The sequence below is a fragment of the Budorcas taxicolor genome, chromosome 11 (assembly GCF_023091745.1).
Source record: "Budorcas taxicolor isolate Tak-1 chromosome 11, Takin1.1, whole genome shotgun sequence".
Lineage (NCBI taxonomy): Eukaryota > Metazoa > Chordata > Mammalia > Artiodactyla > Bovidae > Budorcas > Budorcas taxicolor.
The window spans coordinates 88,494,094-88,519,603 of NC_068920.1; the positions used below are offsets into that span (position 1 = coordinate 88,494,094).

A 25,510-nucleotide genomic window follows, 5' to 3' on the forward strand; every position below is an offset into this window, starting at 1 on the left:
CTATATAATTATCTTGTTTTGTTTAAGGAAAATAGAAAACTCAAAGACATTCATGTAAAAGTCACATGTGTTTATCACCAAAAGACCATCTTTTTATCCAATTTTTTATAAATGTAAAATTTTTTTTAAAATCACTAAAAGAAAATTTTCTGTGCATATCTTTTGCATAACAAAAGATAATATAGTGAAATTGGGTAAAATTACTATAGTTACTATCAAAAAAAACTTTACAAAAATGAGTAGCTACATCATGTGAAGAAAGTACCCTGCTTTACAGTACTACTATTATCCTTGCTCTAAATCAAATAATTCCTTATTTGTCTCAGCACTTGAAAAAAGTCAGTGTTCGCTTAAAATAATCAGCATTAACAAAGGCCTGATACATAGGATCTTAGTACATGGTACTAGCAATAGGTTATTTTTCTCTTAGAAATAAAATAATTTCACCCTAATAAGCTTTAAAAGAACTTTTAAAATAATACAGATATGTGTTTTTCTGTTAGAAAAATTATTATTGCTGCTTGAAAGATACTTCAAAATTATATAAGCTTATTTTTACCTGAAGACCACACTACATTCTTCTGATCAGGCACTGCTATAAAACTCCTGCTTTATATTTTGGGAAAGTAAAATGTACTAATATACAGAGTTTGAAAGCATGTTCTAAGTAGTAGAGAATAGTATTCTCTATATATGTATGTGTGTATATATATATATACTGAATCACTTTGCTGTACACCTGGAAGTAACAATATTGTAAATCAACTATACTTCAAAAAAAAAAAAGTCAACAAAAATATGACCCTAGGCAAGCTGCCTAACCTTTCTGTGCCTTGGTTTCTTATTTGCAAAATGAGGATCACTGTAAAACTCACCTCACAGGGTTACTGTAATGACCAAATGAGGTAATGTCCTATGTGGTCACAATCATACCTAAAACATAGGTCTGGCACATAGGACAAGTGACCAATCAATGAGTTACAATGGATAATCTTTCAGTTCATATTTTTAAATAGACACATATGAAATAAGTTGTAATTATAATCTACAACACTATCATTCCTCAAATACACCATCTCTAAAGCTATTTTTTAAAGTATTTCTAAAAAACTACACCTACCTATTTATAGTAGACAGAAATTTCTATCATTTTTAAGAGTCTCCATTTGAATGGCTCTATTCATTCAAAACTATGTATTGAGAGCCTCTACTATAAACCAAGAATTAAGGGGCAAACTAAGATTTTGGGGGGATAAATTTTAATAACACAAACTTTAAAAAATGTGTTGCAATATAATTTTTGGAGCGGTATGTGATGTGAGAGATCTCAAGGGAAAACTGACTTATCTGCAGATCAGAAAACCTAGAAACACTTAGAACAACCCACCACCATTAGGATTACTGACTCAGATAAAAAAACGAAGATAAAACCCAGGCAATTCTAAATTTCACACAAACTACTTTTTAATATGTTTTGTTTATCACCCTTACCATAGATTTACATTTGCATGACTGATAGAATTCATCTTTCAAAACCTACTTACTTTCAAACTTCAGACTGGTTTTAAATGACCATTTACATTTTCCTCTGAATTCGGATTTACTGATGTGTCTTCCAGACGTGCTTAAAGCAGATGCTGCTTGCTGTCTGGTGTAAGAATAAATGAGCAGATGAACCTACTCATCTGGATGCGCTTCTCTGGTTGGTTGCAACTCAGAGCTGGTTGGAACTCTGCCCTGAGCCACGAATTCTCTGCCACTCTCCTGTGACTAAGAACACAGATTTAGGAAGAGCTATTTGTGGAGAGGTCCACAGTCTCCAGGCTGGAACTTCTTGTCAAAGTGACGATATAAGGTGCCTGCCAGGACCATGCACATGAGTTTTCCCTCAGCCAGCACTCTCCTCTATCACATGAAAGTCCTACTAGCGTATCATTTTCAGTATCACTGCCCTACATGAACCCACCTTTTAAATCCCAAACCACTTTCTATCAGTTAAGTATTAGTATTTTTCCCATGCTTGAATTATGTAACTCACATTCATAGAAATTAATATTTTACTTTGGTTTGTCTAAAACACTGTGTAGGACCTTTCGTAACAGAAACACCAATTAACCTAAAAATATGCACTCTTTCAATAATTAAACCCATAATCTTGGCTTCATCCCTTTCTCTACCATTATTTGCTGTGCTTCATTTAATTTTCCTAATGATCTCCAGCATCAATTTATTAAAGTATTATCTGTGGCACCTGTGACTTTTAATAATGAATATATGTCTCACAGATATTAATTTTTAAACCTGATAAAACCAGAGAAAACAAAAAATTTCTAAATACAACAATGCCTCATTTATCTAGTATCTGATGGGAATAAGTACAAATATTTAACAACTTTAAATTGTCTTAAAGACAATCTCCATCCATTTTGCTTTTTAACTTTATAAGAAACAAATTCTCTCAGAAGAGATTTGATTATGTGTTCAATTCCATTTTGGAGATAGTAGCACTGGAAGTCCAGAGTTTAAAGGTATTTGTTGGTATTCTAGGTACAAAATCCTCATGTATTAGCTTCAAATACTCTCCTACAAATATATTAAATTTTTTGGTATAACATACACTACCAACTGAGTGGTTGTGGCATTTAAATGAGATTCTCATGTGGGGAAAGAAATACAATATAATAACTACTCGACCTTTTTCAAAAAAATCTAAGCCATGGCCATTGTTAGAGAAGAACAGGGATAAAGAGAATCATGGTGTCCTGGAGCACTGGATTCCGAGTCTTCCTCTAATCAGTCAAGAAACGCTGACCAAGATGCATACTCCTCTCCTCACACAGTGGCTCTCTTATGTGTAGAAATCAGGATGAAACCCACCTTGCACTATGGTTACCAGGATTAAGTTACTTGTGCGACAGTGCCAAGCCTCATGCCTGGTACATAAACAAAGTGATACTGTGTCTTCCTTCTATTGCCATCTGAAATGTCAGATAGGATTGAAAATTAAGTGAAATCCAAATACCCTAAATGCCCAAATACCAGAGAAACAAAAAGATGAGTCAAAAATCCACTCCACCAATTTAAGGACCATTGTGCAGAATGAATAAAACAAGCTGAGGTAATGCACATCCTCTGGAGAATTCAAATAATGAATTGGCAGTTTTGGGGGAATGCTTAGAAAAGACAGTCATAAACCTAAATGCCTATAACATCAGTTAAGCAGTTAACTGTTGGGTTCTGAACTAAGTAATTTAGAATTATATTATTTAATCCTCACTAGCAAGTGTCAGAGCCAGAGTTTGAACCCAGTAATTTGATGTCTCAGCTCTTAAAAATCCTGTTATCTGTCTACCTATTAATAAAATGTGGGTTTAAAAACTTCATGTAAATTTCCTTTGTTTAGAATGACTAACAACAATTCTTAACTTTGTACTAATTTTTTTAATAACGTGAAGTGCTGATTTTTGATAAGTAAAGAATTAAGACATTTTTCAGAAGAAAAGCTGATAACCATATATTCTGGAAACATTTAAAGCATATTAAATCTGAATCAGAATCTAACTCACAATCTGGATCTAAATTATCATTACCAAACAATTAAATTCCAGTCCTGGTAATACTTCTGTTATAACTTATACAGAATATGTACTTTGTACACGCTGAGTAAGAACTCAACAAATACTTACTGATAAGCTATTTTTATGGCAGATGGAAGCATCAAATTATAATGTAAATAGATTTTCCATAGTCAAAAATTTTGTCAGGTACTGCAGCTATAAATTTTCTCTAGGGGTGAAGAAGGCAGTCTGGGTTATGGACAATTCAATGTTTATAATGTAATAATTAAGGCAGGGAAGAGAAGCTAGATGACTTTGAATTACTTTCAAAGAAAACAATAAAGATGACCAACAACATAGTGGACAGCCATCAACCATATTCTCTTTCACCAAATTCTCTTGCTGCCTCCTAAAAATGGAAGGCTTCCTCCAATTATAAAGATGCCTGGTATCTTTTGTCATTTGTCATTACTTAAAATTATTTAAAATTCCTATTAGTAAGTGAAAAAACCTTTTCATTAAGGTTATATATTTCCAATGGGCCTTTCCAGTCACTAAATTTTGAAACAACTTAAAAACTGTAAGTATTCTTGAACTTGTTCAATACAGAACTCACATCATTATATAATCTTATGCTTGGCCTCTGGGCACTTAATACACAGTCAGGTTGAGTACCAAGTAGAAAAATGGAACTAAAATATGTGAAAGTTTTTGTGAGGTGGTTTGTGTGCATGTGTTTTTAAAGAAAGTGTAATTGCCTAACCAGATACTCTTGCTTCTCCAAGTTTACTTATTTTTATTAAACATAAGTAAAATCAGATCACAACCCAGAAAAGCTTGCTTTACCACAAACATATCAAATCTTTACTGGGCTACAAGGAATACAGAACTAAAATCTCTTCCTAATACTATAATATTCAAGTTTAAATGATAAAGTATAGACAGAAGTTTTCTTCTTCCGAAATTCTACTTTAGAAAAATCTCCATTCTGAAGTAATGCCATAATCTTTTATCTGGTTTATTGTTTCTCTGGCAGATTCTGTCAGGATCATGAGCCACACTGAGTGCTTATTGTGTAGTTAGGTTTACAAAGGAAAAAACAAACAGAACAGAAAACTCTGATGCAAATAAAAAGTGAAAAAAAAAAGACATCATCTCTCTAGTTTATAATTGCTAAGTTAGTAAATAATCACTAAACTGGGGAGGGGCAGGTAATTACTATGCGAATAAAAGATTAATTATACATCACTTCTAACATCTATCATAATTTTAAAAGATGATAGTGAATACATATCTATCATAATTTTGAAAGATGATAGTAAATAAGTGGCTCATTAACTTGGAATACTCTTAAAATAACCCAATAGTAAAGATTATTAAATAACCAGTAATATTCCAGTCAAATGAAACATTCCTAATGAAGACCAACATTTGTTACATGCTAAATTAGCTAGCTAGAATTTTTTTTTAAAGTCAATAATTCAAATAGAAAATTTATATTAATTTTAAAAGTCTGATACCATTAATTTGGATCCAGTTCACCTCTTACTGTAAATAAGAATTGAGGTAGAAAAATGGGAGTCACTAGCTAGAAGCCTAAACAATCAAAAATGGATAATTGGATTGTAAATAATTGAAATATATATTTTCTACACAAACCTAAACCCAGATTTTAGAAAGATGCATCTGCTCCCCATAATTCAACATCTACTCTGCATAGTCTTTTTTGCCTGTCGTTCCCCCCACCTTTGGCTGCACCACATAGTATGTGGGATCTTAGTTTCCTAATTAGGGATCAAACCCATGCCCCCTGCACCAGATGGCAAAGTCTTAACCACTGGACCACCGTCCCTGCATAGTCTTAAGACGATTTATACAGGTGTAAGATGCAAAGCGTCAACTCATTGGAAAAGACTCTGATGCTGAGAAAGATTGAGGGCAGGAGGAGAGGGGGCAACAGAAGATGAGATGGTTGGATGGCATCACCGATTCGATGGACATGAGTTTAGCAAACTCCAGGAGATAGTGAAGGACAAGGAAGCCTGGTGTGCTGTAGTCTATGGGATGGCAAAGACTTGGACACGACTTAGCGACTGAACAACAGCAACAAGATATCAAACTTTTACACTCCAAAATATTCCATCTATATGCAAACTAACAAGCTAATTACACGTTACCTTACTAACTCATGAGCTGATGGCCCATGGTGTGTTATATATTGATACTGTGTATTAGATTTAATTTCATATATCTGAAATAGGGGACTAAGACACAATTTCCCATGTACACTTTTCAGTGATTTTGATTGTCCCCCAATTTAGAAATTGTGACACTACTGAATGAAATTAAGTTTCATAAGATGGTAACTTGAGTACAAGTGAATCTCTATTTCCCAGCAATCACTGAGACGGCCAAGAGAATATAAAAGAAACCTTTATTAATACTATAACCTTGGGAGTGGTATCAGTGACACACACATGCCAAACCTCCAGGGACTTCTATAACATATAAGTAGGTGAAGAACTATTACAGGGAAGGGCAAACCTACCAGACTTACTGAATGTAAAACAACAACTCACTTGTTGGGGAGACACAACATCTAATAGAAACCACAAAGAATGGACTTAAAAAGTAGGCAGTTAAGTGCAAGACATACAATCTAGCCCCCTCAATGGCCTTTGGAAAGTGAGACACATATCAGAGATTCACTACCTAGGAATTTATTTTAAAGAGAAAACCGGACAAATTAAGAAAAACTTAAGGAGAAAACTGGACAAAACTGCAAGGATGTATGTTTTATGATAATTATGATAATAATAGTGAAAATGAAATAATTTAAATATCCATTCATAAGAAATTAATATATGATTTTACACAAATAATACAGTATTACACCCATGCAACTTGTCGCTGACATGGAATGAGTTCCACAATATACTGTTGAAGGGGAAAGAAACAGATTAAAAATAATGTGTGTACTATGAATAGTTATACAAAGAGCTGCAGAGATTGTCACCAAAACACAAATGGGAGCTGCCTCTGGGTGGCTGGATATTTGATAATTTTTACTTATTTTTTATAATTATTAGTACTGCTGAAGTTTTCTAAATAAATGTATACTGTCTTTGTAATCAAGAAAAAAAATTCTCATTTTGGAAAAGTATATTTATTTTTTAATACTAAACTTGATTTAGGAGAAATTATCTTGATAATTGGAAACATCCATTAAGATACAGATTAAAAGATCTTTATCTTAACATTGTTTATAACAGTAAAATAGTAAATTATTAGCAATAACTTAAATGATCAATAGTGAATTTGTTAAATTTTAGAATAACTATATAATGATTTACTACAAAGCCATTAAAAATTACAACAAAGAGGTATTCAGCACTAGCTCAGTGACCTTGGAAATATCACATGTCCTCTAGGTTATCAGTTTTCTCAAATGTAAAATGCGGATAAAAAGAATACTTACGGTGCTTCACCTAGCTTAATAGCTATACCCTATTGTGATAGAAAATGAAAAATCTGATGTTTATAAGTTTCTTCTAATTTCACAAACACTTATTTCAAAATCAACTTTGCTATATGTTAAAACAGTGCTGGAAGACAGAAACAGGCTAATCTGGATACCTGTAGCACTGAGGCCCCAATAAGTCACCCAGATTACAGTGACAGAGGGAACCAACATACCTACTTAACTGAACAATGAAACAATTTATATATACACTTGTTGGCGTCATCGGTTTTACCCTCACTGTACAAACATTTACTTTGCTGCTTTAAGGAGTTGAAACCAACCTGCCATGGTCTTCCCCAATCCAGTGGAATAGGAAAGGCTCCAAGCCATATTCCTACAAAACTAGAAATTGTAGTGATCTGAAGACTATTCTCCCAAACGGACGTAACTCTGTAAAACACAAATATATAAATCACTGGTGGGATAGATCTCAACTGCTGGGAAATCAAACGAATAGCACACATTAACACCATGCATATGTACGTGTTCTGTCCATTTCAAATAAGCATCTCAAACTGACACATAAATATTTGCCATGAACCATTAACAATTAATTGGCAAGAAGACATAAGTGGTTTTCAGCTGGAAAAGTAACATATACTGAAAGTCAAACAATACAAAAGAGTATTTGCAATGAATGCTAAGTCCTCCTCTCACCCTTATTATCAACTTTGGTTCCTTTTCCCATAAACGACTATTATCAACTTAGTACATATCCTTCCAGAAATATTTTATACACACAAAACCACACAATTTTGTTTAGAATGATATATGCACATCTGCTTATATGCACACATGTATGTATAAACCCTTCAAAACAAAACTCAAATGTACCACGTCATAAACATGGTTTTGCTGTGCATCTTCCCATTAACAGTTTTACTAGTATCCCATTGTCCCAAGGAAGCATCATTTATTCAACTAGTCCCTTAGGCACATTTCATTTAAGAAAATCAACTCTATTTGGTGGGGAAGGAGTAGAGAACGAGAATAAAATATTACAAAAGATCCAATGCTTTGGCCTACCATTCTTATTATTAAGTGCACATCTTACAGTGTAAAGGTGGAAAGACATAATTCTGCCTGTCTCTTAGTAAGTCTTGGCTTCAGTCTGCCCCTAATGTGATCACTTAACTGGGTGGAATAAGAATCTCATTACAGTGGAGTAAACCACTCCCCCAAAATGCAGTAACTGGAGTCCAAATATTCAATTGTTTCAAATGCAATGTTTAGCTATTCTGAAGTTTATGAAAAGCAGTTTCTTCCGTTAGTGTGGTAAAGGGGGGAAACATTTGCTTTGTTAGATGACTGCTTTAGAAATAGGCTAATTACTATACACAAAATGTACACTGAATTAAAACCATCCAGAATGACAAGTCAGTCCATAAACCAACTCACCTATCCATCTCATTACTACCTTTCCCTCACCTACACAAGTTAAGAGCTTCAGCCTGTTTCTGTTGACAACTGGGGCTGGAAGAAGATTGGAGGCAAGCCCCATACATCCAAATCAGTGTTATTTTTTGGGCTTAATTGTTCTTCTCTATTTTGTGTAACACTTAAAAATAAAAGTCAATATCTTCAACTAACATTCAACAGAACAGAGATTTATTCCAGTCCTACGAGGTGAAAAAACTGATGAGGTGAATGTAAAGAGAGAATTGTACAATTCAGGCAATTTAAAGGTTTGTCTAAGGTAATTTTTTACTTTATGTTGCTGAGAAATGTTGACTACCTTTCACCAAAACACACACTTCTTGGTATTGCAATGTGTAAAGTGATTTGCCGAGAGATAGAAAACTTGAGAGCAGAGTTTACTTTCTGCTAAGAAGAGGTTTACTTTTTTTCTTTTTTTATGAAAGAGGAAGTTCAGCTGAATTTGGAAGAAGGAACAGTATTTGGTCTTGAAGAAATGGAGAAAGAGATATACTATAGGTTAAAAGAATGTAAGTAAAATTGGTTGAGCCCAAGTGGAAGAATGGGTAACAACACTGGAAAAGTAGGTTAGAGTAGGATTTTTTTTTTAAAATAATGGCTTTATTGAGTACAGTTAAAAAAAAATGCTACAGAAAAACCTTTTCCAGCCATACGATTCACTTGAAGTACACAATTCAGTGTTTTTAGCATATTAACAGAACTGCACAATCATCACCCACAAAACAAAACCCTTTACATTAGCAGTCACTCCAAATTTCCCCTTCCCTCTAGATCACTAATCCATTTTTTGTCTCTATGGATTTGCCTATTCTGAACATGTCATGCAAATGAAATCAATGTGTGGTCTTCTGTGACTGGATTATTTCACTTAGCAGTTTCCAAGCTTCATCAATTTTGTAGCATGTAAAAATGTCATTCTCTTTTATTGCCAAATAATATTTTGTTATACAGATATATCACATTTTATTTTTTATACACATTAGTTGATGGGACACCTAGGTTGTTTTGACTTTCTGGCTATTACATCTAAATGCTACTATAAACATTCATGTGTAAGTTTTGTGTGGACATACGTTTTTCTTGGAGATATACTAAGGAATAGACTTGCTGATAACTCTGTGCTTAACCTTTTGAGGAACTGCCAAACTATTGTCCAAACCAGCTGCTGCTGCTGCTGCTGCTGCTAAGTCACTTCAGTCGTGTCCCACTCTGTGCGACCCCACAGACAGCAGCCCGCCAGGCTCCCCCGTCTCTGGGATTCTCCAGGCAAGAACACTGGAGTGGGTTGCCATTTCCTTCTCCAATGCATGAGAGTGAAAAGTGAAAGTGAAGTCGCTCAGTCGTGTCCAACTCTTAGCGACCCCATGGACTGCAGCCTTCCAGGATCCCATCAGCAGTGTATGTGGGTTCCGATTTCCAGATCCTTGCTAACATTTGCTACATAGCCATCTTAGTAGTGGTGGAGTGGTATCTCACTGTGGTAGATTTAGGGTTAGGATTCTATAAAAGCCTTAAAAGTCAAAATTTTTAAGTCAAAAGAAGTCTCTGAAGGCTTTAAATCCAGTCAGCAATATGAGGTAAGTCTAATAAGATCTATGTACATGTCTAACCTAAACTCCAAGTTCCTTGGGCCAAGGGGCAAGATCCATGTCGTCACACTTTTTTTTTCATTGTTATAAGCACACTTGTGGTCATCTTCTTTTTGTTAAAATGAGGGCAAATATCCAAGAGGTTGTCCTCTATTTTGTTTGTTTGATGTATGAAGAGTGTTTACAATCTTACGTACAACAAACGCAGAAAAAAAATGGAACCAAGACCTAATTTACAAATTAGAAGAAATCTGTAGCCTACCTTTTTAAAATTAAAAAGCCTGAGGCACAACTGTGTTCCTGTGAGTGCCCTACACCATCTCGTGAATTCCCTTCGCCTCTCTCTGTGCTCCTGGGTCTCCATTTTCCTGAATTTCAAGACTTCTTCCATTTCCCCCTTTTTTTAAAGTACATCCTTTAACATATTCCTGAGAAAATGTAGGGGGAAAACAGATTTTAGAGATGTTTAAAGTCTGACAGTGACTTTACTATAACTGTTGGCAATCATTTTGTCTCAGAATGTTGAAGGCATTGCTCCAGTGTTTTCTGATTCCTGCTTGAGAAGTTCAGGGCCATCTGGCTCCCAGTTCTCTGTAAGTAACATGTTCTCTATGCCCCACCTTCCCACCATCCTCTCTGGGAGCCTCTAGAATCATCTCTTTATTTCTTGTTGTCTAAAATTTCACATTAATATGTCTTGGAGTGGGTCTTTTCATTCATTATGCCAGGAATACACATGGGCTTTCTTAATTTAGACTCTCAGGTTTTTAGTTCTTGAAATTTTCATTTGAAGACTTGCCTTTTGATGCCCAGGTCCCTTAAGAATTTTGTTTTTCTTACTCTTTTGCTGGGGATACTATCATTATGAATTAATTCTCTAATCTTCTTACTTTTTAACTCATTTCCCATATCTTTGCCCTTTTGTTTGACTAAAGGATCTTTTCAACTTTGTCCCTACTTCTGTTGAATTTTTTAATTCCCAAGAAGCCTTCTCTGAATATTCCTTTTGATTACCTCCTGTTCATGTTTATGGATATAAAAATATGTATTTTTTAAAGTTATCTTCTGGTTCTTACACTGCTTTTATTTCCACTGAGTTTCTTTTTTGTTGTTTGCATTTCTGATTTTCAGCTTAGAAGTCTTCTTCAAATGCCTAGTGTTTCTTCAGTTACCATTCTACTTAAATGTAAAACACTATATATGAAATGTCCAGAAAACGCAAATTTATAGGGACAGAAAGTACTTTAGTGTTTGCCTGGGATGGAGAATAAGGGGGTGGGTGGGAGAGAAGGGTGGGAATGAAGAACAACTGTTAACAGGTATTTCTTTTGGGGTGATGAAACGTTCTTAGACTGTGCTGATGGTTACAAAACAGCACCTATACAAAAAAACTATCAAGTTATACATTTTATTGCTTTATTTTTTGGCTGTTATGTGGGATCTTAGTTACCCAACCAGGGACTGAACTTCTGTCCTCTGCAGTGGAAGCGCGGAGTCTTAACCACCAGACCACCAGGGAAATCCCCTTGAACTGTACGCTTTAAATGGGTGAGTTTTATGGCTTGAAGTTATATCTCAATAATGTGCTTTTTCAAAAGACAACAAAAAAGTGAAACTCTAATCAGCCGGCTGGATGCTCACTGTACACAAGTAGCAAGATTCAACTGATGGGCCTCACTGTCCCAGGAACTGGCTAGGAGCCCTGCCTGTTAAGAGAAATCTCCAATGTCAGCATCTATAGGTGTTTTGGTACCAGTTTTCTCAGAGAGAAATCATTTCAGTATTCTGTCTAGATGGTATAAGCCTGGCTGTTAGTGTTCTGGGCCCAGAAGATAAAAAGGACTAGGCATAAGACTCATTGCTTAGTATGCAGAATTTTGTTTAAGCCTTCCTGAAGAGGTTGTAGCAACTAGGCTCAGGATCTGGGGGTAGCCAGAGTGGTTGGAGGTGCATCTTTCTCCATCTTCCCTTCACCCACTGTATAACTTCCATTACTATCATATTTATACAGTATTTATATTCTGTTCTGACCTCCAATTCATTCAATTATTTTCTTGATATAGTAACTCCCTTATATATGCACTCAGTAATTCCTTCATCTGGGGAAACTATCTTCTATCATATCTTTGAATTATTTTTTGCTTTGTATTTTAGGGCTACTAACTTGTCTTAAGTTGATCTCCTTTGTATGTTCTCTATATTTATCATTTCTTCTCTAATTGCTTCATTTTGATTAGCTCAAACCCTTCTTGCTGCTACAACTTGATTTTCTAATTTATCTATGTTTCTAATTTATGATCTAATAGTATGATCTGGATTCTCAATTTATTTCATTAATTTTTCAATTTCCTTCTCTACCTCATTTTCTTTAATTATCTCATATTTGAGCTCTTATTTTATTGCATTAATATCCTTAATAACTTTTTTTTCTGTGGTAAACTGTGGGGAGCTTTTTTGTTTTTGTTCCTTGGGTAGTATTTTCTTCCAGGCTGAATTCCTTATCTTCTACATGCCTTTTTCTTCTTCTATAGTTTGTTTTTAGCCATTGTCAGACCATTTCTTTTCAACTTGCCTATACTTCATATGGTCAGGCTGCCCAAACTACCCATTTGCTTGGATAAAATGAATGCATTATTTGAAGCTGCCTTCCCATCTTAACCAACATCAATTTTTCATGTCTTGAAGTTGCATTTTGAGGACTGGATGTTCTTTTCTATCAAATTTTGGGTGACATGAGGCAGAAGGAAAGAATGGAGGCAGAGAGCCAAGGCAAGGGAAATAGTGTCTTTGCAATACAATCAGAAACATTCAGCTGAAATTTAATGAATGGCGGTTCTACAAATTAAAAAAATTTTTTGACCAGGGCTTATGCATCCCATTAGGAATCAGATGAAACTATAGTAGAACAGTCTGCTTCCTAGGTAAAACCCAGTAGGCAGCAGCCCTGGGAGACTGATAAAGAATATAAACAGCACTGATGGGGATTCAGGAAAACTGGCACTCTGTTGAGGTGAATGTATGTTTGTGTGTGTGTGTGTTTTGATGATGATGTGTGTGCTCAGTTGTGTGATGTGAGGTCAGATGTGCTCAGATGACGTGCTACAACTCTTTGTGACCCCATGGACTGTAGCCTGCCAGCCTCCACTGTCCATGGAATTTTCCAGGCAAGAATACTGGAGTGGGTTGCCACTTCCTACTCCAGGGGGTCTTCCCAACCCAGGTATTGAACCTGGGTCTCCTGCATTGGCAGGCAATTCTTTACTATTGAGCCACCTGGGAAGTTATATATATATATGTATATAATAATAAAGTATATACATGTGTGTGTGTGTATAGATTTCAAGTTAGAATTTTAATTTGGTGATGTCTATCAACTTCTTTTGACCTAGGAATTCTACTCCAGAAATCTGGTATACAGAAATCAGTGTTCAAGTATACAAAATTATATGGTACAAAGATGTTCATAACAACATTATTTATATCATGAAAATTTGATAATAATCCTCAATATGAAATTAGTTAAATCATGTACACGGAATACTTATAATGATGATTAGTTACCAACATTCATCTCATCTCTGATGATTAGGCTAATTAAATCATGGTGATTCCATTCTTTCCCAATGATTAGTTTAGGAAGATTTAAGGAGAGAAGAGAAGTTGCTGCCATTTCCCTACCAGCCCAATAAGTGAAAAGCAAAGCATATTATAAAGCAGTGACTAGTATAACCAGTTTTGTTTTTAAATTACACATATTTTTGCATAGATAAAATCTGGAACATAAAATCTGTTAGTAACAGCTATTCTTTATGTAGCATTCTAAGATCTTTAACTTCTGATATTTTTCTATTATTTGAATTTTTGTAATATTCTTTTGCAAAAAACAAAAAGCATAAATTTATTTCTAGTCACTGATTTATAGCAGCACTGACATTGATTTATTTTCATTTTATAAATTTCCATAAAGCCATTGGAATTCAATGCTTAATGGCTAATTTCTTCATAGTTAAGTTTTATATACATATATATATATATGATTGAGAATAGAATACATAGTGCACTATTCTGCAAACAAACTTAAAAGTGACTAAATATTACAGATCAGTCTTCATGACAGTGAGTTCTAAGTAAATGTCCACACTATTTGACTCCACTGAAATTCATTTAATCAAATCTTAATTGAAATAAATAAACCATTTCAAATGCCTACTATCTATGTTCCAGATACTGTATCAGTTATCTCAGATAGTTAACAATAAATACTATGGCTCAGACAGGCTGTCATCAAAACAGTGCTTGTTTAGATGGAGTTGATCATTTTAACTGTTAATCTCTATCTAAAAAAAAAGAGGCACTAAACAACTCCTCCTAGTGGCTAAAGATATTTACAGAAGTCTTATAAACTTTCCCCTTCCACCACTGAATAAAGATTAAAACCAATGCCTCTTTGCTACTAAGTTTTTGTACCCACATTAAGACTAAATTACCTAATTTTAATATATATAAAAACTGGTGATTCACCATTCTTTCACTTTTAATGTCCACAGTGATTTTTTCGATATAAAGTCCATTTCAACACAAAGATGGCAAAAAGAGGCCTATTGTTTTCACTACAATAATAGGGCTTATAGGCTGTCTTTACCTTGGCAACATAATCATGGATTCAGGAACGTATTCAGAAATTAAATTTTTTCATTTCATGAAAAGTGATCAGATTCTGAAACATTCAAATAAAAGCATAAAATAAACTGATAAAAGAAAAAGCAAACTTGAATGAGAAATATAGGATGAAGATAGTCAAATTATTATTTTCCTTTATAAGGAAGTCAACTAATGGAAAAAAAAAAAGGCCCCACAATAATTACAACACCAAAGCAACAAACTGAAGTAAACTAGTACAAATTGAGTATATTCAGTAATAAAGTATACCAAAAAGAAGTTGCTAGAATTTTTTAGGAAACCAAATGACTTTTCTATCTTCAAGCCTCTTTAAAATAGCATTCTTTAAAAAAAATAAAAAAAAAAACTTACAATAACTTTACATGACTTTAAGAAAAAGTCTTGTTAAAACAGTGTCAGTTAATTACATATTCAATCTGAACAGTGTCAGAACTTGCCCTTTACCCTTGGGATGCATCTCTTACATAGTTCTCAAATTCAGAGCTTTAGTGTCTTCAGTCTTTATTTGATTATCATCTACTTAGTGTTAAACATGCAAAAAAATACACTAAAAATTAGGATATAATGACATTTCACTTAAAATAGTACAAAATATTGACTCAATACTGAACAAGATGTCAGCCCAATTCAAAACTGAGCTATTCATACTGAACACCTGAATTAGTTATATTTCAAAAATAATACAAGGGCCAACTTTAAATAAGCAAAAAAAAAGGAAAAATACTCTACTATTCTACTAATGTTTTGTATACAAAACACAGGATGAATGATAAAAACTTAAAGTTCTAAAATCTTCAATCAATCCTTTAAGGTATTTTAAATAATTTCAGTGAATTAGAACTATAGCCTAAGTACTTCAAATCAGAACTTTAATTTCTGTTGAAAAGGATTACTGGATAGGAAGAAACATATTATTCATATGTTCTATATAACCTCTTTAAATTATAATAACATTATTTTAAATTAAAGTTGTGACTCAATATAAAAATGTTAATATATTCAAATAATTTCAAAATAACACACAAGTCATTGTTTTTCTTAGGTATTTCACACTACCATTGCAGAATCACCAGATCTTTGAATTTTTAAAAATTTTGCATAAAAGTGAACATTTAAGGCTAACTCTAACATTAAACAAGTTACTGTATCAGATTATTTCCTACCTCATTCAAAATTGGACATGTGACATATTTATACTAAATCCTTGAAGTGTGATAAAAGTGATAGGGAAGTGATGGGAGGAAACTGAAATATCACTAATGTATGGTAGAGACATGAAGACTTAAGCTCCCCACGACAAAGTTCAAATCGACTTCACATTAAACATACTGTAAAAACCCTTCCTCCTTCCCTGTGGTTGTCTATGCTCAGCACTCCTTGGTCTGTTACCTAAACCAAGAAAAGTCCTAAGACAAACAGCAGTCAGGACTGGGAGTATGAAGTGTAAAAATGTCTCCTGACAATTGTTAATCCAGGTGACAAACATTTCTTGAGCACTTACTATTTCACAATCTCACTCAATTCTCAGGGTGGGAGGGGCAATACAGGGGCAGGGAATTAAGAGGTATAAACTATCATGTACAAAATAAGCTACAAGGATATATTGTACAACACGGGGAATACAACCAATATTTTATAATAACTGCAAATGGAGTACAACCTTTAAAAATTGTGAATCACTATACTGTACACTTGTAACATATAACATATAATACAACTATACTTCAAAAAAATTAATTATCAAAAGAAAGAGGCTCAGAAAATGTCTATATAATAAGTTCATGATAAATTACTATGAGAAACTAAGAATGGTTACTCTGTTTCCCTTCAGTTTTAAAGTTTGACTTTTTCCAATTTTAAAATATTAGGAATTTATATATATTTGGTCAGTTCTGCTATAATGCTTGCTTTGAAAATTTGAATTTATTCCAATTTGATTGATATATTAAAGAACAATAGGAGTGATTCTGTCTGTGAGAAACACTGAGTGAACACAAAAACTGCACCCAGTTGAACTGAGCAGCGTATGAAGACAAAAAACAGGCACACCCCTCAAATATCCAGCAGCTAACCAAGACAGTGTTGTACTGGCATCAGGGTATACATTAACGCAATAAGAGCTCAAAGTCCAGAAATGGAATCATGCGCTTATGGTCAACTGATTTTCAACAGAGGTGCCAAGATCACTCAGAGGGATAAATGGCTTTTCAACAAATGATGCTAGGATGACTGGGAAGCCATGTGCAAAGAATAAAGTGGGAGACCCTTACTTCACACCATACATAAAAACTAACACAAAATGGATCAAAGACCCAAATTTAAGAATCAAAATTAGAAAGCTCTTAGAAGGAAACACAGGAGAAAATTGTCAACACCTTGGATTTGGCCATGGATTCTTAGATATGACTCTAAAAGTACAAGCAACCAAAGAAAAAAATAAATTAGATTTCATCAAAATTAAAACCTTTGTGTTTCAAAGAACACTATCATGGAAGTGAAAAAACAACAGACAGAAAGAGAGTAAATAATATTTGCAAATCATATATCTGATAAAGGACTTGTATCCAGAATATATAAAGAACTCTTACAACTTAATAATAAAAACATAAAAAACTCAATTGAAAAATGAGCAAAGGATCTAAGATATTTCTTCAAGGAAAACATTTAACAGCCAATAGGAACAGGAAAAGATGCTTGACTTCACTAGTCAAAAGGGAAATACAAATAAAAAACACAAAGAGATAATACTTCACACCCATAAGGATAATTAAAAAGTCAAATACTAACAACTGTTGGTGAGGATGTAGGGGGATTGGAGCCCTCACACACTACTATGGACATATAAAATGGAACAGCCACATTGAAAAAGTCTGGCAGTTGTTCCAATGATTAAATCTGGAGTTACCATATGACCCAACAACTCCACTCCTCGGCATATACTCAAGTAAAATAAAAACATTTATCCATATGTGTTACTTATCTTGATCTTGGAATCACTCTGCAATGTATATCAAATCACTTTAAATATGTATAATTTTATATCATCAATTATTTCTCGGTAAAGTTTAAAAACATAAAATAAAAAACTGTTTCATATTTAAAAATATACCCACACAAAAACCTGCACACAGACTCCTTCAGCAATTTTTTCAGAATAGCAAAAAGTGAAAACTCAGATGTCTATCAGCTGATGAATGGATAAACAAAATGTGGTACATATGCATCCTTATTATTCAACCACAGAAAGGAATACAGTACTAACACACGCTACAGCTGGCTTCCCAGGAGGTTCAGTGGTAAAGAATCGCCAGCCAAGCAGGAGACAGGGTTCGAACATGGGTAGGGAAGATCCCCTGGAGGAGGATACGGCAACCTGCTCCAGAATTCTTGTCTGGGAAATCCCCTGGACAGAGCAGCCTGGCAGGCTAGAGTCCATGGGGTTGCAGAGGAGTCAGACATGACTTAACAACATGCTACAACGTGGATAAACCTCAAAAACATCATGATAAATGAAAAAGCCAATCACAAAAGATCACATATTATATGATTCCATTGTTATGAAATGTCCAAAACAGGCAAATCTACAGACAGTAAATAGATTAGTGGTTGCTTAGGGCTTATTCAGTTGCTAAGTCTCTGCAACCCATGCTGTATCCCGCCAGGCTCCTCTGTCCACGGAATTTCCCAGGCAAGAATACTGGAGTGGGTTGCCATTTCCTTCTCCAGGGTGCTTACAGCTGGGGGAGAAGAATAAGGGAATTATAGCCAAAGGAAGCAGTTTCTTTTTTAGGTGATGAAAATATTCAAAACTGACATATCTGTTGCACATATCTGTGAATACATTAAAAATCACTGAATTGGACACTATATAGGTGACATATATGGTATCTGAATTATATCTCCATACTGTTTAAAAAAACCCCGTCTCCCAGCTGTCTCAGTTCCCCTCATATATCTGAGCCACACATTCCACCATCTGCCTTAATTTTTTAACAACCCTCCTTACAAAAGGCAACTCCTCCCACATCTACTTGAGACACGGGTTCAACCCCAGGACTGGGAAGATCCCCTGGAGGAGGATATGGCAACCCACTCCAGCATTCTTGCCTGGAGAATCCCCATGGACAGAGGAGCCTGGTGGGCTACAGTCCACAGCGTCACAAAGAGTTGGGCACAACTGAACACGCGTGCACATGCTCTTCTGAATACTGAATACCTTTTATGATGTGTTACTGACGAAGTTTCTGAGTGTTGCGCCTCAGTCCCATTTTCTTCACAAGCTCTGTGTTTCTTCCTGCTTAGTTTTGTATAAGGCAAGGATTTTTAGCTATGCATATGCCATCATATAGTAGAACTGACTGTACAATCAGATAATAATATCACCCTACATGCAACATCAGTGCTATCATCAGAAACCGAAATCAAAGCTGAATAAATCATCAATCCAAACCAAGAAGATTTCAACTGATTTTCACTGTTTAAAAATTTCAAACTAAAATGCTACAAGAAATCAATGCTATTTGGAATAATATGGTAATGATGTGGGAAAAGGTATTCAATGGTGATACAGTTTTGTTTTCTAGAGACTTTATGAACACCAGAAGGTAGTCCTGAAGGGAAACAAATAGTATGCATTTCAAAAGGAAAAAGTCAGTAATGTATGGAGTCTAGCTACATGGAAAGTATCTGCTCTACTTGGGCTGTTCTCTTCCAAATCACACAAAAATACCACGTTCATTTCAGTTTCTATGATTTCACTCATTCCTCTAGCACGCAGTGTCTCCCCTTTCCCCTTAGTCTCACCAAATCTCTTACTCCTGATCCAGGTCTTTCATAGATCATCCCCAGTACAGCTCACTCTTTAGGGATCTCCCCTGCTACCGAGTTCCTAAAACTTTACTGTTTACACAAATTTAGTCTTATGGTTTTGCTCATCTCATCCCTGGCGCTTGAATATCCAAGCCCCTCAGGGAGAGAATCAGCTGATTCAGACTCCACAAACTCTGTACAAACTCTAAACAGAGTTAAAGGCTCAAGAAGTTTTTGCTGCTGGATGATAAATAGGACAAAATCATGGGTGCTAACTAACTTCTAGTTTCCTTAGCTATGACTCAACCATTTCTGATATAAGTAATTTCAATGCTTTTTAAGAAGCTAAAATTTTACCTTAGTGATGCTAAAAATACATACAGCTACTAAGGGAATAAAATCCTGTAAAACCTGCACTTTGATGTCTCACTACAAAAGAGGGTGAATAAGAAACCATGGTTGTTAACACTAAACATTTTTTGCTAATGAACGCCAATTCTACATAATAAGATGTATGGAAGCAATTTTATCACAGTGACAAAGTGTCCCCAAGGAGTGTTTCCAAAGTTTTCTTTCGGTAACAGTTTTCTTTTTCACACAAAAGACTAAATAAAAGAAAAAAAAGCAGAGCTGCTCATGCTGAAGTGGAGGGAGAGGCCTATGGTTCTGCCTGCTCGGGTGCCCCTCAAGTGCACACAACCCTCCCCGGGTCCCAGTCCCCAGTGACAGTGGGCCCGGAAGGCATCTCTGGGAACCATCCAGGGCTGAGAAACAGTTGCCCTGAATAGAAAAGGACCTCGCTAGTTTTTTAATACTAACTAGTTAGTTTTTTTAATAGTTCAAACATCTCTAGAATATAAAATTAAAACTTACCCATTCCTACTGAAAATTCTTAGCCAGGCTTTGAAGTTTGGTCCTAACAAACATAAACAAGGCACGGTCGTGAAAGTGGACAAAATAACCGCAAGTGAAAATGTCTCCAATACCAACCTAGAAAAAAGAAAACCTTCACTAACTTTTTAAGAAGTGTTAAACGTGCGTGGACACATTTTGTGTCATTTTTATTTAAACAGATTTAATAATATAAACTTATGGTCTTACCAAAATGACTATAAAAAATGTTACTAATGAAATGCAAACTATAAAAAACAATCTACCAGATATGTGGCTCGAACTATAGAGTTCAGAAGTGTTAAATGCCCTGTGACACTGAAACTGTCCATTTCAAGAAAACCCACTTCTAGATCATTAACTTTTTCCTCAATAGTCTCGGGAACTTTCTATGCAACCAGTGGTTCAATTTAGCTTATACTGGAACCATACGAAGAACTAGTAAACTAGTTTCTGACTAAGGCCTGAGAATTTGCATTTTGATAAAATGCTGACGTTGTTGGTTTTAGAACCACACTTGGAGAACCACTGCTCCAGACATCCACTCTACTCTAAATGGACTAGACAGAAAACTACCGTTTCCTGTTACAAAGGTCTTGTCCCCCTTCTAGAAAATAACTGCCTATTAATTTATTGTGTGTACATATAACCAGATACACACACACAAATATATACACACACAGGTATGTGTGTGTATGTGTATTACATCACTCATTTCACTATGATCATTTATCACTGCTAAGCTGAACTTTCTTCAACTACCGTGTGCGTAAGACATATTCATGAATCTGCCTTTCCCTAATTAAAAATTTTTTGGTTTAGAAAAGGTATTCAGTCAAATTTTACCTTTCAACTATAAACATTAGCTTATTACGTAATTAAATACAGCAAGCTGCTGCTGCTGCTGCTGCTAAATTGCTTCAGTTGTGTCCGATTCTGTGCGACCCCATAGATGGCAGCCCACCAGGCTCCCCTGTCCCTGGGATTCTCCAGGCAAGAGCACTGGAGTGGGTTGCCATTTCCTTCTCCAATGCATGAAAGTGAAGAGGGAAAGTGAAGTCGCTCAGTCATGTCCGACTCTGTGTGACCCCACAGATGGCAGCCCACGAGGCTCCCCTGTCCCTGGGATTCTCCAGGCAAGAACACTGGAGTGGTTGCCATTGCCTTCTCCAATGCATGAAAGTGAAGTCGCTCAGTCATGTCTGACTCTTCGCGACCCCATGGACTGCAGCCTACCAGCCTCCTCCATTCATGGGATTTTCCAGGCAAGAGTACTGGAGCGGGGTGCCACTGCCTTCTCCAATACAGCAATCTACTGACTTTTAAGAAGACAAAGTTTTTGAGCAGTTTAGAATCATGTTTACTAGGAACTGATATGCTGTTTATAACTAATTTATATGTATCATTATAATCAGTTTCCTTAGAAGTTCTAAGGAATTATAATTACCAGTATCATACACTTACTGGTATACGACAATTTCTCATGTACCTCCCTCCTCAGGCAACTGGGTAACAGAAGGCTAGGTAATAGGAGCATTTAGTAAATTAAGTTATTTCACTGTCTTTAAAAAATAAATAAATAACCCTGGCAAGGAAGGGCAATGATGTCAGTATCCTTCCGTGATCCATTAACTGAACACACCATTTTATTTCTCTAATCACCAACAGAATCAGCATTTGGTTTTACCAATGACTGTTTTAAAACATAATTGGCTTAAGGTACACATTTCAGACTTACTCTATTAGCGGTGCTCCATACAGAACAAAAATTATGTGAAAGAAGAAACAAGACGTAAGAAAGTAGATACAGCATTTCAAAAATCTGGTTACCTAAAAAAATAAATGAACAACTTAAAGAATCAAGAGTGCCTGAAGGACAGCAGATACTTTGAATTTTATCTACAAATACAACTTGGTCCCACATTGAGTGGTACAGGGGACTCTTCTTTGGATTTGCTGCTGAAGTCAGATCACATATGCTTTGCACAACACTTTTAAAAAGCTTAAAAGACAAGAATCGACCTCCATATTCCACACACCTAACCAAAAGCAGAGTCAGAAAACATTTTTGTTCCTCTGCTATGTACTGAATTATGCTGTTAAGCAGTATTTATGAAATATTTACCAATAAGAGTGCTAGGATACACAAAAAACAGTCCTTATTGTGTGATAATGTTACACGTGAAATATTTACAGAAAATAACTATAATAAATCTTTTTCATTTTAAAACAAAATTCCTAGAAAAACTGGACAAAAAATTACAACATTAAATAATTCCCCAAATCATATTTATGTTACTATAAAAAAGACCTGCATGTTTGAAAATCAGTGTGTGGGACCTACTTGACTTCAAGAAGATCTAACGGTAAAACACACACTGAGCTTCTTATATCAAAAGGCAGTAAACGTGTTAAATTATCTAATAGCACACATATAGTACTGAATAATGTTCAGTGAGGACTTTTCAAATAATTGTCGTGTTACACTGTAATAAATATTTCAGAAAATAGATTCCAATATCTGAAACTTCAACTACTATTTAGTCAAGGAAGGCCACGTTTGAAACAAGAGCAACCAAGGTGGTTTATTTTAGAATGGCTAAAAAACTCATTGTGTCTTTCAGAAATGCAAAAGATGCACAAAAATAAACTGAAATGTCTTATAAGGTTTAAAGGTGCAATTGCTACATGTTTTTATCTTCATCATGTTTTATGATGACATAAAACATGACTATATAGGTTCACAATGCTATGATATCCAATGAACTCATGGCAAGAATCTATCAAACATTATGGACAATCTTTCAGCAAGCAATACACTACTGATTTGGGGGGAAAATATCAGCTTCTTTATTTACTGTAAATAGACTAATAAGTGCTTGACTAATACTTTATTCTTCCAGTAAAAGAGAAATTACCTACATGTAAAAATCATTTATCAAGAAATAAGCCTTACCTTGTATGATAATGAACTTCTTTTAGAAGACACATTTGGTTTCACTACTAAATACAATACTAAATTGACGGCAGTTGCAGAAACAGAACAGATGTATAACCATGTCAAGTGTGTCTCCAAGATTGAGAAGTTCTCCAAGAAGAATGATGGAATGAAGACGCTTAGGATAATTGAAAATATGCATAAAAGATGGGTATACAGTAGTTTCTTGATGTCAGTATCTTTCATGGTGTTTTCTTGAGTGGCTATCTAATGAAAAACAAATTAAGAAAAGAACATAGACAATAATGACTTTTTGCATTGTCCTAAATGCTTCGTCTAAAAATAAGCCATGAACCAAAGCCAGTTTTCTATGGGCAAAAATGTCTAAGTGCTAGAGTACAATGGCATCCCACTCCAGCACTGTTGCCTGGAAAATCCCATGGACGGAGGAGCCTGGTGGGCCGCAGTCCATGGGGTCGCTACGAGTCGGACACGACTGAGCGATTTCACTTTCACTTTTCACTTTCATGCACTGGAGAAGGAAACAGCAACCCACTCCAGTGTTCTTGCCCGGAGAATCCCAGGGATGGGGGAGCCTCATGGGCTGCCGTCTACGGGGTCGCACAGAGTTGGGCACGACTGCAGCGACTTAGCAGTAGCAGCAGCAGCTAGAGAACAGGGAGATGCACATGTGGAAACATACATGTGGACTAATATGGTTCAAACTGTTCTCACAGCCTAAAAAAGGACACATTAACCAATTTCTTACATATTTGTGTTTAGTTTCTACAACATGGTCATGTGCTAGGACTATTTAAGCAATCCATTGTATTTTTCCTTTCCTTTTTTTCTTTGCCAAAATCAGAGGTGAAAACAAAGGACATAGGTTAATAACTTGCCCTTTTGGAATTATAAGCTATGCATTCTAGGAACCCCATAATACACTTTGGGTGGACTGTTGGCATTTTTTACGATTATGGACCTTTGTCTAACATCACAGTAGTTCACATTTTCTAGCAAATGCCAAGTAACACCAGGTACACACTGGAATACTCAAATGGTGGCCAGTGTTATCAAGAGCCTTCAAAGAACATTATGCTAAACCAAGGAATCCCAGTGCTGCAAAAATACCAAAATGGCTATGTCAGTTACAGATGCCAGATTCCAACCAAAAGCAGGGTATGAATGAAAGGAAGAAAAATATTTACTTTCTTTCTATAAAACACATATTTGATGTATGTACATATTTACAAATTACCCAACAGAGAGCTTATACATGGTATGGACTGATGTTAAGTAAGGAGTTAATTATTAAAGTAATAGTCCACAGGTTACACTGTGGTGAACAGTCCAGAAAAATTTCTACATACATACATATAGATATGGACAATGTGCTCATTTACGCAGTCGTGTCCCATTCTTTGCGACCCCACAGACTGTAGCCTGCCAGGCTCCTCTGTCCAAGGGATTGTTCCGGTCAGAATCGAACTCAGGTCTCCTGAGTTTCCTGCTTTGCAGGCACTGTGGAGGAGGAAATGGTAACCCATTCCAGTATTCTTGCCCATAAAATCCCATGGATAGAAGAGCATGGCGGGCTATAGTCCACAGGGTTGCAGAGAGTCGAACAGGACCAAGTGACTGAGCACTCTACCTACCGCTGAGCCACCAGGAAAGCCTATATATATACACACACACATATATATATGCATATGTATATATTTTATAGACACACACACAGGGCACCCACTAGGGCAAAAGGGCGAATCCATACCGTATCCCAACATTCTCATTAATTCACACTATACTTTTCAAAGGCAAATATTAATACTCTACTGATAAGGAAACAGGCTAAAAGAGATTAAGAAATACTCCAAGGTCTCAAGCTCTCAAGTGCTAAAGCCATTTCAAAATATCCTAGCCTCGCTGATATATACACGCCAAGGGGTCGAGAAGAGAATCAATGGCAAGAAAGGAAACGTTTCTCAAGGGTGCTATGCTCAGCTGAGGGCTGGGGAGGGAAATCTAGAATATATTTTCTCAACAGACAACCCTTCAGATATTTTTCTGGGCCACCCTCAGAATCCCA

The 25,510-nt window shown here is 35.5% G+C and overlaps 1 protein-coding gene across 4 annotated transcripts in view; it reads right to left on the reverse strand.

The window, feature by feature from the left end:
* Positions 1 to 25,510, reverse strand: part of PIGF (phosphatidylinositol glycan anchor biosynthesis class F) — a 30,083-nt gene that overhangs the window by 3,906 nt on the left and 667 nt on the right. For 2 of the 4 annotated variants that reach the window (XM_052648053.1, XM_052648054.1), the window contains exons 2-6: positions 23,443 to 23,691; positions 22,225 to 22,316; positions 20,469 to 20,585; positions 19,003 to 19,083; positions 7,362 to 7,470 (exon numbers count right to left, since the gene is read on the reverse strand). In XM_052648053.1, coding sequence (XP_052504013.1) covers positions 7,362 to 7,470; positions 19,003 to 19,083; positions 20,469 to 20,585; positions 22,225 to 22,316; positions 23,443 to 23,670 — 627 coding nt within the window. In that variant the 5' untranslated portion in view covers positions 23,671 to 23,691. The remainder of the gene's footprint in view (positions 1 to 7,361; positions 7,471 to 19,002; positions 19,084 to 20,468; positions 20,586 to 22,224; positions 22,317 to 23,442; positions 23,692 to 25,510) is intronic. The other 2 variants (XM_052648055.1, XM_052648056.1) reach the window with 2 other exon arrangements.